This window comes from Zophobas morio, unplaced genomic scaffold (genome assembly GCF_036711695.1).
Source record: "Zophobas morio isolate AGI-343-1 ecotype UQ-CSIRO unplaced genomic scaffold, CSIRO_AGI_Zmor_V1 ptg000026l, whole genome shotgun sequence".
Taxonomy (NCBI): Eukaryota; Metazoa; Arthropoda; class Insecta; order Coleoptera; family Tenebrionidae; genus Zophobas; species Zophobas morio.
In genome coordinates, this window is record NW_026972131.1 from 12,184,542 (window position 1) to 12,201,255 (window position 16,714).

The 16,714-nt window shown below is 31.3% G+C and overlaps 1 protein-coding gene across 1 annotated transcript; it reads right to left on the reverse strand.

Moving 5' to 3' along the window:
• Nucleotides 1-222: 222 nt before the first annotated feature.
• On the reverse strand, nucleotides 223-1,968 carry LOC135136071 (dynein axonemal intermediate chain 4-like). The gene has a single exon (XM_064065198.1). It carries the CDS (start codon nucleotides 1,966-1,968, stop codon nucleotides 223-225), a length of 1,746 nt encoding a protein of 581 aa, XP_063921268.1.
• Nucleotides 1,969-16,714: the final 14,746 nt, after the last annotated feature.

Below are 16,714 nucleotides of genomic sequence, written 5' to 3' on the forward strand. Positions count from 1 at the left end.
GGACAAAACTGTAAAATTAAAAAATTGCAAAAATTGCGAATTGAAACACTGAAAAATTGAACCGAAAAAATGATAAAACATGACAAAAAGAAGACGAAAGAAAAAAGTCACCCAAAATACAAAAATACAATGTCCAAAAACAAAACACAAAGAATCGACAAAAAAAATGAAATAAGACACAAAAAACATCTAGGGTTCTATACAAAAAATCCCGCCCCTCCCTCAAATCCACTTCTGCGCCTCCAACTTCCCCAGCTTAACCATCATCTCCGTATTCGTCGCCAGAATACTCTTAACCGACTGCAGAAACAAATTCTTCTGAAAAAACGCCGCCATCGGCAACCCGCTAACCGCAAAAACGTGCACATTCCCATCGACATCCCCAATCAACAAACACCGCCCGCCCGCCGTAAACCTGCAAACCGTATTCCTCGAATTCGTGGGCGACTTCGTCTGACTCTGCGGCGAGTAAACCTTCCTCTGAAAATCCCACAAAAAAACATCCATCCCGCGAAGACTCACCAAAATCGTCGAGTGCGACGGACTCCACTCCACGTCCAGCACCGGCTCCATGCAGTACCGCGACGTAATCAGCGGCTCGTCGATGCCCTCGATCCACACGCATTCTTGGAAGTCGTCGCCGCAAGTAGCGAACAATTTGTCTATGAAAGGGGAGAACTTGATGGCGTGGATGGCACCCTCGTGGGCTTTGAACATCCCCTTGTGTTGCGTGCAGTAGTTGGGGGTGCATTTGTGGATGACTCCTTCGGTGGTGGCGACGAAGTAAAGCAAGGGGTCGCCGGCGTGGAGGCACAGTCGGACGACGGAAGCGTGTCTGGAGGAGGACACCTGGTTGCCTTCGAACAACCTCAACGCTTTCAACCCCTTTAGTTTGCCTTCGACTTTTTCGACTCTCATGATTTGCACGAACTCCATCTGCATGTCGTAGAAGTGGTATTTGCAAATGCGGCCGTCGCCGAAGCACGCTAGGAAGTACTCGTGGCCGTCTTGCTCGAACCATAACACGTCCCAAACGGGTTCGAATGACGTCACGCAGTCGTCTCCAAGGAGCACCAGGTCGCGCTTACTAACGTCAATAACTCGTAAGTTTCCGTTGTAGAAACCAACCGCTAGATAATTCGGGTTTTTGAGGGAGAACGCCAACGAGGTGACTGAGTGTTTAAAATAGTACTCGCGTTCAGGCTGTTTTGGATTTTTGATATTCCAAATCATGACAATGCCGGTGCTTTTGCGGTCAATGAAATAATATTTACCGTAACCCACGGCGATGATGTCCTCACTCAGACTGTTGAACGAAATTCCAGTGACGCATCTGCTTCTCGTGTCGTCGTTACAAAAAGTCCACAGGAGTTCTAGCTTGTAGTTATACTTAATAACCGGGTCCGAATCCCGCTCCAAAATTCCTTTAAAATGTTTCTGCTCTTCGTTGTAGCAATTATTGGCCAAAAGTCGCTCTATGACGAGGGCCGCGTTAAAAAAATTTTCGTTAACTGTGAGCGCTTCTAGCTCTTTTTCTTGCTGCGTTTTTCGTAGTTGTTCCAGCGAGACTTCCTCTTTTAACTGGTGGTCGTTTTCAACCACTTCTTCGTCTAGTGTTACGTCGGACTCATACGCGTATTCGTCTTGCGTTTCTTCAAATTCTTTTTGTTTGTAGGTGTCGTACATTTCCCAGTTTGAGGCGAACGTTGAATTGTCGCTGAATTCATAATGAATGGGTTGAGTGTGTCTGGTTTTTAGTAAAACGGGGATTGTTTGGACCCCGATGCTGCTTACTTTACGGTTGCGCCCTTTACCTGTGGTTAAGTAATCGTAGAGTTGGTTGTCCACCTGGGAGGCTTCGCCCTCCGGGGTGTCCCTCGGGACGATACAACTGGGTAAATCAAGCAGGAAAATTGTGTCGGTTTCATTTAGGATGAGGGTGATGTGCTTGGGGACTTTTCTAATCATTTTCGAACAACAATACAAAGTTTGATCAATATTAGTAGCTTACCTAGTGGGTTTTGACACCAACTGTACACGTTTTAAAGTACAACACTTACCAAATCGCGTTCATTTTCACTTTTTTATTCGAAATTCGGCAAATTTTGAATGTGTTTAGGTTATGTTTTTGGTATTTTTTGTGGCAATGTTGGTGTTATTGACGCATCGAGTGCTGACATAACCTTAAATTGCTTTGAAATAACAGTAAAATATGAAATTGGAAACGTACAAGGCTTACAAAATCACATTTTATAGCACTAGTTTGCATTTTTTGTTAAAAATTCGCTGAATTTCGAATCGCGTTTAGGTTATGTTTTTATAATTTTTTGTGGTAACGTTGGTGTTACTGAGAAATCGAAAAATTGAGAATTCGAAAAATATAAATGTCAAAACATCGAAAATTTGGACAATTGAAAATCGAAAGTCGCACATTTGAGAAATTGAAAATCGAATAATTGAAATACCGAAAAAATAAAAAATCGAAAAGCTGAAAAAATGAGAACTTAAAAAATGGATAAAAATCTAAAAATTGAGAATTCAAAAACTATAAAAATCAAAACTCGAAAATTCGGAAAATTGAAAATCAGGAATCGAAAAATTGAGAAATTGAAAAGCCAAAAATTGAAACACCGAAAAAATGAAAAATCGAGAATTCGAAAATTCGAAAATCATGAAATCAAGAATCAAAAGACGGATATATGAGAAATTGGGAAATCGAGAAATTAAGAAAACGAGAATTCGAAAAAGTGAACAATCAAAAAAAGGAAAATTGGGAATTCGAAAAATTGAGAAATCGAAACACCGAAAAATACAAAATTGAGAACTTGAAAAGTCGAAAATCAAAAAATGAAAAAATTGAGAAATCGAGAAATTGAGAGTTTAAAAACTCGAAGAATTGAAAAATCGATTGAAAACGAAAAAGTGAGAATTCGAAAAATATAAAAATCAAAACACCGAAAATTCGAAAAACCGAAAATCCAGAATTGAAAAAATGAGAAATTGACAATAGAAAAATTGAAAAACTGAAAATTCGAAAAATCGAGAAATCAAAAATTAAAAAAATGTGGGGAAATTGCGAAATTGAGAAATGGAAAATTCGAAAATCGAGAAATTGAGAATCAAAAAATGGAGAAATGAGAAAATTGGAAATCGAGAAATTGAGAAAACGAGAATTAGAAAAATCGAAGAATCAAAAAACGAAAAATTGAGAATTCGAAAAATCAAAAAAATTCAGAATTCGAAACATTGAATTTCGAAAAAATGGGAACATCGAGAACTGAGAATTCGAAAAATCGAAATTCAAAAAGTCGAGAAGTTAAGAATTTGAGAAATTGAGAACTTGGGAGATCTAGAAATTGGAAATTGAAAAGTCGAAAAATTCCGAATTCGAAAAATCGAAAAACTGAGAAGTCTAAAAGTCGAAAATCGAGAATCAAAAGATGGAGAAATTAGGAAGTTGGAAAATCGAGAAATCGAAAATACAGAATTCGAAAAATCGAAAAATTGAGAAATCGAAAATACAAAAATCAAAAACCGACAAATCGAAACACCGAAAAATACAAAATTGAGAACTTGAAAAATCGGAAATCGAGAAATCGAAAAGACGAAAATCGAGAATTCGAGAAATCGAACAATAAAAAAATTGAAAAATTGAAAACACAAAAATTAAAAACAGACAGATCGAAATACGGAAAAATACAAAAATGAGAACTTGAAAAATCGAAAATCAAAAATCAAAAAATGAGGAAATTGAGAAATCGAGAATTCGAAAAATCGAAGAATTGAAAAATCGACAAAAAAACAAAAATTGAGAAATCTAAAAAGCGAGAATCAAAAGATGGAGAAATTAAAAAGTTGGAAAAACAAAAAATCGAGAAATCGAAAATCGAGACATTCAGAAAACAAGAATACGAAAAATCGAACAATCAAAAAAGCGAAAAATTGAGAAATTGAAAATAATGAAATTGAAACACCGGAAAAGTGAAAAACCGAGAATTCAAAATTCGAAAACTGAAAATACAAAAATCGGGAAATCGAGAAACAGAAAATGGAGAATTGTCAAATTGGGAAATCGAGAAATTGAGAATTCGGAAAATCTAAATTCTAAAAGTCGAAATTCGAAACATCGGAAAATCAAAAAATGGAGAAAAATGAAAAAACGGGAATCTGAGAAAATGAGAAAACGGGAATTCGAAAAATTGAACAATCAAAAAGGCCAAAAATTAAGAATTCGAAAGATCGAGAAATTGAGAAGTTCAGAATTCGAAAAATCGAGAAATCGAAAATCCTAGAAATTCAAAAATCTAAAAACTCCAAACACTGGAAAATCGAGAAATCGAAAAATATTAACATTTCAAATTCGAAAATCGACCATCAACAAATCAAAAAATCGAAAAGTCGAGAAATCGAAAATTAAAAAATTGAAAAACGAAATTGAGAATTCGAAAAATCGGAAAATGAAGAATCTAGAAAGAGAAAAATTGGGAAAATCAGAAATCGAAAAACCGTAAACCTGAAATTTCGCAAATCGAAATATTGAAAAATCGAGTACCTGAAAACACGAAAAATTAAAAAATCGAAAAATTAACGAATCGATAAATTCAAAACTGGTGAACGAAATTCCAGTGACTCATCTGCTTCTCGTGTCGTCGTTACAAAAAGTCCACAGGAGTTCCAGCTTGTAGTTATACTTAATAACCGGGTCGGAATCCCGCTCCAAAATTCCTTTAAAATGTTTCTGCTCTTCGTTGTAGCAATTATTGGCCAAAAGTCTCTCTATGACGAGGGCCGCGTTAAAAAAATTTTCGTTAACTGTGAGCGCTTCTAGCTCTTTTTTTTGCTGCGTTTTTCGTAGTTGTTCCAGCGAGACTTCGTCTTTTAACTGGTGGTCGTTTTCAACCACTTCTTCGTCTAGTGTTACGTCCGACTCGTACGCGTATTCGTCTTGCGTTTCTTCCAGTTCTTTTTGTTTGTAGGTGTCGTACATTTCCCAGTTTGAGGCGAACGTCGAATTGTCGCTGAATTCATAGTGGATGGGTTGGGTGTGTCTGGTTTTTAGTAAAACGGGGATTGTTTGGACTCCAATGCTGCTTACTTTACGGTTGCGCCCCTTACCTGTGGTCAAGTAATCGTACAATTGGTTGTCTGCTTGGGAGGCTTCGCCCTCAGGGGTGTCCCTCGGGACAATGCAACTGGGTAAATCAAGCAGGAAAATTGTGTCGGTTTCATTTAGGATGAGGGTGATGTGCTTGGGGACTTTTCTAATCATTTTCGAACAACGATACAAAGTTTGATCAATATTAGTAACAAGTGCTTACCTGGTGGGTTTTGACACTAATTGTAAACATTTAAAAGTATAACACTCACGAAATTACGTTCATTTGCACTTTTTTGTTCGAAATTCGGCAAATTTTGAATGTGTTTAGGTTATGTTTTTGGTATTTTTTGTGGCAATGTTGGTGTTATTGACGGATCGAGTGGTGACATAACCTTAAATTGCAGTGAAATAGTAGAGGTCCGTGAATAATAGTGAAATATGAAATTGGAAACGCACAAGGCTTACAAAATCACATTTTATAACACTAGTTTGCATTTTTTGTTAAAAATTCGCTGAATTTCGAATCGCGTTTAGGTTATGTTTTTGTAATTTTTTGTACCAACGTTGGTATTACCGAGAAATCTCATATTAAAAAATCCAGAATTCGAAAATTGAGAATCACAAACGGAGAGATCGAAGAATCGAAAGCTCGAGAAACCAAGAAATCGACAAATTGAAAATCGGGAAATGCGATAATCTAAAAACTGAAAATTTCAAAAGTCGCTAAATATAGAAATTGAAACTCGAAACATTGAAAAATCGAGAAATAAGAATATTTCAAATTCGAAAATCGACCATTGACAAACCAAAAAAAGTTTTGAAATCCAAAAATCACCGAAACACCGAAAAATACAAAATTGAGAACTTGAAAAATCGAAAGTCGAAAAATGGGGAAATTGAGAAATCGAGAAATTGAGACTTCGAAAAATCGTTTGAAAACGAAAAAGTGAGAATTCGAAAAATATCACAATTAAAACAATGAAAATTCGGGAAACCAAAAATCGAGAATCAAAAAATCGAGAAATTGACAAATGAAAAATCGAAACAAGGAAAAAATGAAAAATCGAGAATACGAAAAATCGAAAAAGTGAAAATTTGAAAAATCTAGAAACAAAAATTCGAAAAATCGAAAAAGTGAAAATTTGAAAAATCGAGAAACAAAAATTCGAGAAATCGAAAATAAAAAATATGGGGAAATTGAGAAATTGATAATTCGAAAAATCGGAAAACGGAAAATTCGATAAAAAATGAAAAATTGAGAATTCGAAAAATATTAAAATAAAAAAATCAAAAATTCGGAATTTTGAAAATCGATAATCGAAAAATTGAGAAATTGAAAATCGAAAAATTAAAATCGAGAATTCGAAAATTCAGAAGTCGAGAAACAAAAAAATGGAGAAATGAGAAAATGGGAAATCGCGAAATTGAGAAAAGGAGAATTAGAAAAATCAAAGTTCGAAAAATCGAAAACCAAAAAACGAACAATAGAGAATTCGAAAAATCAAAAAATTTCAGGATTTGAAATATTGAATTTCTAAAAATCGGAACATCGAGAATTGAGAATTCGAAAAATCGAAATTCAAAAAATCGAGAAGTTAAAAATTTGAGAAAATGAGAACTTCGGAAATCTAGAAATTGGAAATTGAAAAGTCGAAAAATCGAAAAACTGAATTCTAAACGTCGAAAATTGAGAAATCGAAAATCGAGAATTTGAGAAATCGAAAATCGAGAATTGGGGAAATCGAAAATTTAGAATTCGAAAAATCGAACAATCGAGAAATTGAGAAATCGAAAATACAAAAATCGAAAATCGAGATATCGAAAAATCGAGAATTAAAAAATGGGGAAATTGAGAATTCGAAAAATCGAAGAATTGAAAAATCGATAAACCAAAAATTGAGAAATCGAAAAATCGAGAATCAAAAGATGGAGAAATTAAGAAGTTGGAAAATCAAAAAATCGAAAAAGTGAAAACTTGAAAAATCGAGAAACAAAAAATCGACAAATCGAAAATAAAAAATATGGGGAAATTGAGAAATTGATAATCGAAAAATCGGATAACGAAAAAATCGATAAAAAATGAAAAATTGACAATTCAAAAATATTAAAATAAAAAAATCGAAAATTCGGAAAATTGAAAATCGATAATCAAAAAATTGAGAAATTGAAAATCGAAAAAATAAAAAATCGAGAATTCGAAAATTCAGAAGTCGAGAATCAAAAAAATGGAGAAATGAGAAAATGGGAAATCGCGAAATTGAGAAAAGGAGAATTAGAAAAATGAAAGTTCGAAAAATCGAACAACCAAAAAACGAACAATAGAGAATTCGAAAAATCAAAATGTTTCAGGATTTGAAACATTGAATTTCGAAAAATCAGAACATCGAGAAGTGAGAATTCGAAAAATCGAAATTCAAAAAATCGAGAAGTTAAAAATTTGAGAAAATGAGAACTTTGGAAATCTAGAAATTGGAAATTGAAAAGTCGAAAAATCGAAAAACTGTGAATTCTAAAAGTCGAAAATTGAGATATCGAAAAATCGAGAATCAAAAGATGGAGAAATTAAAACGTTGGAAAATCGAGAAATCGAAAATTGAGAATTTGAGAAAGCGAAAATCGAGAATTCGGGAAATCGAAAATTTAGAATTCGAAAAATCGAACAATCGAAAATACAAAAATCGAAAATCGAGATATCGAAAAATCGAGAATCAAAAAATGGGGAAATTGAGAATTCGAAAAATCGAAGAATTGAAAAATCGATAGAAAACCAAAAATTGAGAAATCGAAAAATCGAGAATCAAAAGATGGAGAAATTAAGAAATTGGAAAATCAAAAAATCGAAAATCGGGAATTCGAAAAATGGAACAATCGAAAAATGGAGAAATCGAAAATACAAAAATTAAAAACAGACAGATCGAAACACCGAAAAATACAAAATTGGGAACTTGAAAAATCGAAAATCGAGATACCAAAAAATCGACAATCAAAAAATGGGAAATTGAAAAATCGAAAAATTGAGAATTCAAAATATGATAAATAATCAAAACATCGAAAATTCGAAAAATCAAAAATCGAGTATCGAAAAATTAAGAAATAGAAAATCGAAAAACCGAAAAAATGAAAAATCGACAACACGAAAATTCGAAAAATCGAGAATCAAAAAATGAATAAATTCGAAAAACAGATAAATCGAAAATTCTACAAATTCAAAAATCTGAAAACTGAAAATTCGAAAAGTCGCTAAATTCAGAAACCGAAACTCAAAACACTGAAAAATCGAGAAATAGAAAAATTGAAAAATCGAGAAATCGAAACACTGAAAAACCGAGAAATCGAAAAATTCAAAAGTCAAAAAATCGAGAAGTCGAAGCGTTGAAAGCTCAACAAATTCAAAAATCGGAAAATCCAAAAGTTGCAAAATTCAGAAATCTGAAAATCGAGAAATCAGCAATAAAAATGTTGAGAAATTGAAAAAACACAAAACTAAAATTTCGAAAATTTGAGAAATCGAAAAATTGAAAGTCGAGAAATTCCAAAATCTAAAAATTAAAAAATAGTGAAATCGCAAATAGGAAAAAAGGGGAAATTGAAAAATCGAGAAATTGAGAATTCGAAAAATCGGACAATGGAAAAATCGAAGAACTGAAAAACTGATAAAAAAACAAAAAATTGAGAAGTCGAAAAATATAAAAATCAAAAAATCGAAAATTTGGGAAATTGAAAATCAAAAAAGTTTTGAAATTCTCAATTTTTGAATTTTCGATTTTTGATTTTTATAGTTCTATAAAAATCAAAAATCTAAAATTCAAAAATCGAGAATCAAAAAATGGAGATATGTATAATAATAATAATAATAATAATAAAATCATAAATTTATTACCCGACAGAAATTTAGAACAGATATGAGAAATTGGGAAATCTAGAAATTGAGAAACCGGGAATTCGAAAAAGCGAACAACCAAAAAAAGGAAAATTGAGAAATCGAAACACCGAAAAATACAAAATTAAGAACTTGAAAAATCGAAAGTCAAAAAATGGGGAAATTGAGAAATCGAGAAATTGGGACTTCGAAAAATCGATTGAAAACGAAAAAGTGAGAATTCGAAAAATATAACAATTAAAACAATGAAAATTCGGGAAACCAAAAATCGAGAAATTGACAAATGAAAAATCGAAACAAGGAAAAAATGAAAAATCGAGAATACGAAAAATCGAAAATGTGAACATTCGAAAAATCGAGAAACAAAAAATCGAGAAATCGAAAATAAAAAATATGGGGAAATTGAGAATTCGAAAAATCGGAAAACGGAAAAATCGATAAAAAATGAAAAATTGAGAATTCGAAAAATATAAAAATAAAAAAATCAAAGATTCGGAAAATTGAAAATCGATAATCGAAAAATTGAGAAATTGAAAAAATTTCAAAGCCTAGAAATTGGAAACTGAAAAGTCGGAAAATTCAGAATTCGAAAAATCGAAAAACTAAGAATTCTAAAAGTCGAAAATCGACAAATCCAAAAAGCGGGAATCAAAAATGGAAAAATTAAGAAGTTGGAAAATCGAGAATTTGAGAAATCGTAAATCGAGAATTCGAGAAAATCCAGATTTCGTAAAATCGAACAATAGAAAAATTGGGAAATGGAAAATACAAAAATCAAAAACAGATAAATCACTTGAAAAATCGAAAATCGAGAATCAAAAAATGGAGAAATTGAGAAATCGGGAAATTGAAAATTCAAAAAATCTAAGAATTGAAAAATCCATGGAAAACCAAAAATCGAGAAATCAAAAATAAAAAAAATATAGGGAAATTGAGAAATCGAGAATTCGAAGATCGGAAAATGGAAAAATCAAAGAATTGAAAAATCGATACGAAACGAAAAAATAAAACATCTAAAATTCGGAAAATTGAAAATCGAAAAATCGAGAATCAAAAAATGAATGAATTCGAAAAACAGATAAATCGAAAATTCTACAAATTCAAAAATCTAAAAACTGAAAATTCGAAGAATCTCGAAACTCAAAAAACACTGAAAAGTCGAAAAATAGAAAAACTGAAAAATCAAGAAATCAAAAAATTGAAAAACCGAGAAATGGAAAAATTAAAGTCAAAAAATCGAGAAATCGAAGCATAGAAAGCTCAACAAATTCAAAAATCGGAAAATCGAAAGGTTGAAAAATTCAGAAATCGGAAAATCGAGAAATTAGAAATGAAAATGTTGAGAAATTGAAGAAACACAAAACTGAAATTTCAAACAATTGAAAATCGAGAAATTACAAAATCTAAAAATTGAAAAATCGAGAAATCGTAAATAAAAAAAATGGGATAATTGACAAATCGAGAAATTGAGAATTCGAAAAATATAAAAATTAAAACATCGAAAATTCGAAAAATTGAAAATCGAGAATTGAAAAATTGAAAACCGAGAATCGAAAAATTGATAAACTGAAAATCGAAAATCAGAAAATGGAGAAATTAGAAGTTGGGAAATCGACATTCAGAAAATAAGAATTCGAAAAATCGAAATTCGAAGACTCGGACAATTAAAAATGTGAAATTTGAGAATTTAAAAAATCGAGAAATTGAGAAATCTAAAATTCAAAAAATCGAGAAATCGAAGCACCGAAAAATCGAAAATACAAAAATCAAAAACAGAAAAATCGAAACACCGAAAAATACATAACTGAGAACTTAAAAATTAAGGATCAAAAAATGGGGAAATTCAGAAATCGAGAAATTCAAAATTTGAAAAATCGATAAAAAACGAAAAATTGAGAAATTGAAAATAAAAAATACCGACAAAATGAAAAACCGAGAATTAATTCGAAAAATCCAAAATTGAAAATACAAAAATCGGGAAATCGAGAAACAGAAAATGGAGAATTGTCAAATTGGGAAATCGAGAAATTGAGAATTCGGAAAATCTAAATTCTAAAAGTCGAAATTCGAAACATCGGAAAATCAAAAAATGGAGAAAAATGAAAAAATGGGAATCTGAGAAAATGAGAAAACGGGAATTCGAAAAATCGAACAATCAAAAAAGCCAAAAATTAAGAATTCGAAAGATCGAGAAATTGAGAAGTCCAGAATTCGAAAAATCGAGAAATCGAAAATTCTAGAAATTCAAAAATCTTAAAAACTCCAAACACTGTAAAATCGAGAAATCCAAAAATAAGGACATTTCAAATTCGAAAATCGACCATCAACAAATCAAAAAATCGAAAAGTCGAGAAATCGAAAATTAAAAAATTGAAAAACGAAATTGAGAATTCGAAAAATCGGAAAATGAAGAATCTACAAAGAGAAAAATTGGGAAAATCAGAAATCGAAAAACCGTAAACCTGAAATTTCGCAAATCGAAATATTGAAAAATCGAGTACTACCTGAAAACACGAAAAATTAAAAAATCGAAAAATTAACGAATCGATAAATTCAAAACTGGTGAACGAAATTCCAGTGACGCATCTGCTTCTCGTGTCGTCGTTACAAAAAGTCCACAGGAGTTCTAGTTTGTAGTTATACTTAATAACCGGGTCGGAATCCCGCTCCAAAATACCTTTAAAATGTTTCTGCTCTTCGTTGTAGCAATTATTAGCCAAAAGTCGCTCTATGACGAGGGCCGCGTTAAAAAAATTTTCGTTAACTGTGAGCGCTTCTAGCTCTTTTTCTTGACGCGTTTTTCGTAGTTGTTCCAGCGTGACTTCCTCTTTTAACTGGTGGTCGTTTTCAACCACTTCTTCGTCTAGTGTTACGTCGGACTCGTATGCGTATTCGTCTTGCGTTTCTTCCAGTTCTTTTTGTTTGTACGTGTCGTACATTTCCCAGTTTGAGGCGAAGGTTGAATTGTCGCTGAATTCATAATGGATGGGTTGGGTGTGTCTGGTTTTTAGTAAAACGGGGATTGTTTGGACCCCGATGCTGCTTACTTTACGGTTGCGCCCTTTACCTGTGGTCAAGTAATCGTACAATTGGTTGTCTACCTGGGAGGCTTCGCCCTCAGGGGTGTCCCTCGGTACGATACAACTGGGTAAATCAAGCAGGAAAATTGTGTCGGTTTCATTTAGGATGAGGGTGATGTGCTTGGGGACTTTTCTAATCATTTTCGAACAACGATACAAAGTTTGATCAATATTAGTAACAAGTGCTTACCTGGTGGGTTTTGACACTAATTGTAAACATTTAAAAGTACAACACTCACGAAATTACGTTCATTTGCACTTTTTTGTTCGAAATTCGGCAAATTTTGAATGTGTTTATATAGGTTATGTTTTTGGTATTTTTTGTGGCAATGTTGGTGTTATTGACGCATCGAGCCGTGACATAACCTTAAATTGCAGTGAAATAATAGTGAAATTTGAAATTGGAAACGTACAAGGCATGGAGGAAGGAATATATTCCTTCCTCCATGGTACAAGGCTTACAAAATCACATTTTATAGCACTAGTTTGCATTTTTTGTTAAAAATTCGCTGAATTTCGAATCTCGTTTAGGTTATGTTTTTGTAATTTTTTGTGCTAACGTTGGTGTCACTGAGAAATCGAAAATCGAAAAAATGGAAAATCCAGAATTCGAAAATTGAGAATCAAAAAATGGAGACATCCAAGAATCGAAAGCTCGAGAAACCAAGAAATCGACAAATTGAAAATCGGGAAATTCGAAAATCTAAAAACTGAAAATTTGAAAAGTCGCTAAATATAGAAATTGAAAATCGATAAATTGAAAAACCGAGAAATCGAAAAATTGAGAGTTCGAAAAAATCGAAAAATGGAAAAATCGAATAATGGAAAAATTGAAGAATTAAGAAGTCGATAAAAATCGAAAAACTGAGAATTTAAAAACTATAAAAATCAAAAATTGAAAATTCAGAAAATTGAAAACCGGGAATCGGAAAACTGAGAAATTGAAAAGCGAATAATTGAAACACCGGAAAAACGAAAAATCGAGAACCATAAAATGTAGATATGAGAAGTTGGGAAATCGAGAATTTGGGAAAACCAGAATTCGGAAAAGCGAACAAAAAAAGGAAAATTGAGAATTGGAAAAATTGGGAAATCGAAACAAAAACGAAAAATGCAAAATTTAGAACTTGAAAAATCGAAAATCAAAAAATGGTGATACATATTTAAAAATCGAGAAATTGAAAATTCGAAAAACCAAAAATCGAGAATGGAAAAATTGAGAAGTTGGAAAATCGAGAATTTGGAAAAGCGAACAATCAAAAAAAGGAAAATTGAGAATTCGAAAATTAGGAAATCGAAACACCGAAAAATACAAAATTTAGAACTTGAAAAATCGAAAATCAAATAATGGGGACATTCAAAAATCGAGAAATTGAGAAAAGGAGAATTAGAAAAATGAAAGTTCGAAAAATCGAAACACCGAAAAAAAAAGAAAAATTGAGAATTCGAAAAATCAAAAAATTTCAGGATTCGAAACATTAAATTTCGAAAAATCGGAACATCGAGAACTGAGAATTCGAAAAATCGAAATTCAAAAATCTAGAAGTTAAAAATTTGAGAAATTGAGAACTTCGGAAATCTAGAAATTGGAAATTGAAAAGTCGAAAAATTCCAAATTCGAAAAATCGAAAAATAGAGAATTCTAAAAGTCGAAAATTGAGAAATCGAAAAATTGAGAATTCCAGAAATCGAAAATCCAGAATTCGAAAAATCGAAAAATTGAGAAATCGAAAATACAAAAATCGAAAATAGGAAAATTGAAAAATCGAGAAATCGAAGCATCGAAAGCTCAACAAATTCGAAAATCGGAAAATCGAAAGGTTGTAAAATTCAGAAATCAGAAAATCGAGAAATCAGAAATTAAAATGTTGAGAAATTGAAAAAACACAAAACTGAAATTAAGAAAAATTGAAAATAGAGAAAACGAAAATCAAAAAATGGGGAAATGTCAAAAATTCGGAAAATTGAAAATCGAGAATCGAAAAACTGACAAATTGAAAAGCGAAAAATTAAAACATCGAAAAAATGAAAAATCGAGAACCATAAAATGTAGATATGAGAAGTTGGGAAGTCGAGAATTTGGGAAAACCAGAATTCGAAAAAGCGAAGAATCAAAAAAAGGAAAATTGAGAATTCGAAAATTGGGAAATCGAAACACCGAAAAATACAAAATTTAGTACTTGAAAAATCGAAAATCAAAAAATGGGGATATTCAAAAATCGAGAAATTGGAAATTCGAAAAACCCAAAATCGAGAATGGAAAAATTGAGAAATTGACAATCGAAAAATCGAAACACCGAAAAAAAGAAAAATTGAGAATTCGAAAAATCAAAATATTTCAAGATTCGAAACATTGAATTTCGAAAAATCGGAACATCGAAAACTGAGAATTCGAAAAATCGAAGTTCAAAAAATCGATAAGTTAAAAATTTGAGAAATTGAGAACTGAGAAATCTAGAAATTGGAAATTGGAAAGTCGAAAAATTCCAAATTCGAAAAATCGAAAATCTGAGAAGTCTAAAAGTCGAAAATCGCTAAATCGGAAAATCGAAAATCAAAAGATGGAGAAATTAAGAACTTGGAAAATCGAGAAATTGAAAATTGAGAATTTGAGAAGTCGAAAATACAGAATTCTAAAAATCGAACAATAGAAAAATTGAGAAATCGAAAATATAAAAATCAAAAACAGACAAATCGAAACACCGAAAAATATAAAATTGAGAACTTGAAAAATCGAAAATCGAGATATCGAAAAATCGAGAATCAAAAAATGAGGAAATTGAAAAATCGAGAAATTGAGAATTCGAAAAATCGTAGAATTCAAAAATAGAAAACCAAAAATTGAGAAATCGAAAAATTGAGAATCAAAAGATGGAGAAATTAAGAAGTTGGAAATTCGAGAAACCGAAAATCGAGAATTCGAAAAATCGAACAATAAAAAAATTGAAAAATCGAAAACACAAAAATTAAAAACAGACTGATCGAAATACGGAAAAATACAAAAGTGAGAACTTGAAAAATCGAAAATCGAGATATCGAAAAATCAAGAATCAAAAAATGAGGAAATTGAGAATTCGAAAAATCGAAGAATTGAAAAATCGATAGAAAACTAAAAATTGAGAAATCTAAAAATCGAGAATCAAAAGATGGAGAAATTAAGAAGTTCGAAAAACAAGAAAACTGGAAATCGAAAATCGGGAATTCGAAAAATCGAACAATCGAAAAATTGAGAATCAAAAAATGAATGAATTCGAAAAACAGATAAATCGAAAATTCTACAAATTCAAAAATCTGAAAACTGAAAATTCGAAAAGTCGCTAAATTCAGAAATCGAAACTCAAAACACTGAAAAATCGAGAAATAGAAAAATTGAAAAATCGAGAAATAGACAAATTGAAAAATTAAAATACATATTTTAAATTCGAAAAAACGAAATCGAAAATTGAACAATTGAAAATCAGAAAACTCCGAAAAAGGAAAAAAATCTAAAAATCTAAAAATTGATAACGGAAAAACCGAAAATTGAGAATCAAAAAAAGGCGAAATCGAGAAATTGAGAAATATAAAACTCAAAAGATTAAAAAATCGAAAATTTGAGAAATCGAAAAGTCGAAAAACCGACAAATTGAAAGTTCGAATTTAAAAATGTAAAAACTGAAAATTCGAAAAATCGCTTAATTCACAAATCGAAACTCAAAACATTGAAAAATTTAGAGTTAAAATCGAAAATTCGAAAAACCGAGAAATCGAAAATTCATTCATTGCGAATTGGAAAAACCGAAAAAAAAATTGAGAATTCAATAAATGGAACAATAATAAATCAACTAAAAATTCGAAAAATCAAAAAATTTGAGAATTCGAAACATTGAATTTCGAAAAATCGGAATATCGAGAACTGAGAAATTCAAAAAATCGAGAAGTTGAAAAAACACAAAATCGAAATTTAGTAAAATTGAAAATCGAGAAATTACAAAATCTAAAAATTGAAAAATCGAGAAATCGCAAATGAAAAAAACATGGGAAAATTGAGAAATCCGGAAATTCAGAATTCGAAAAATCGGAAAATGAAAAAATGAAAAATTGAGAATTCGAAAAATATAAAGATCACAACATGGAAAATTCGGAAAATTGAAAGTCGAGAATTGAAAAATTGAAAATCAAGAATCGAAAAATTGAGAAATTGAAAATCGAAAATCAAAAAAATGGAGAAATTAGAAGTTGGGAAATCTAGACATTCAGAAAACAAGAATTCGAAAAATCAAAATTCTAAAACTCGAACAATTGAAAAATCGAAAATTTGAGAATTAAAAAAAATCGAGAAATTGAGAAATCTAGGATTCGAAAAATCGAAACACCGACAAATACATAATTGAGAACTTGAAAAACCAAAAATCGAGGTATCGAAAAATCGAGAATCACAAAATGTGGAAATTGAGAAATCGAGAAATTCAGAATTTGAAAAACCGGAGAATTGAAAATATAAAAAATCGAGGAATCGAGAATCAAAAAATGGAACACTGTCAAATTGGGAAATCGAGAAATTGAGAATTTGGAAAATCTGAATTCCAAAAATCGAAATTCGAAACATCGAGAAGTCAAAAAATGGAGAAAAATGAATAATTGAGAAAACAAAAATTCGAAAGATCGAGAAATTGA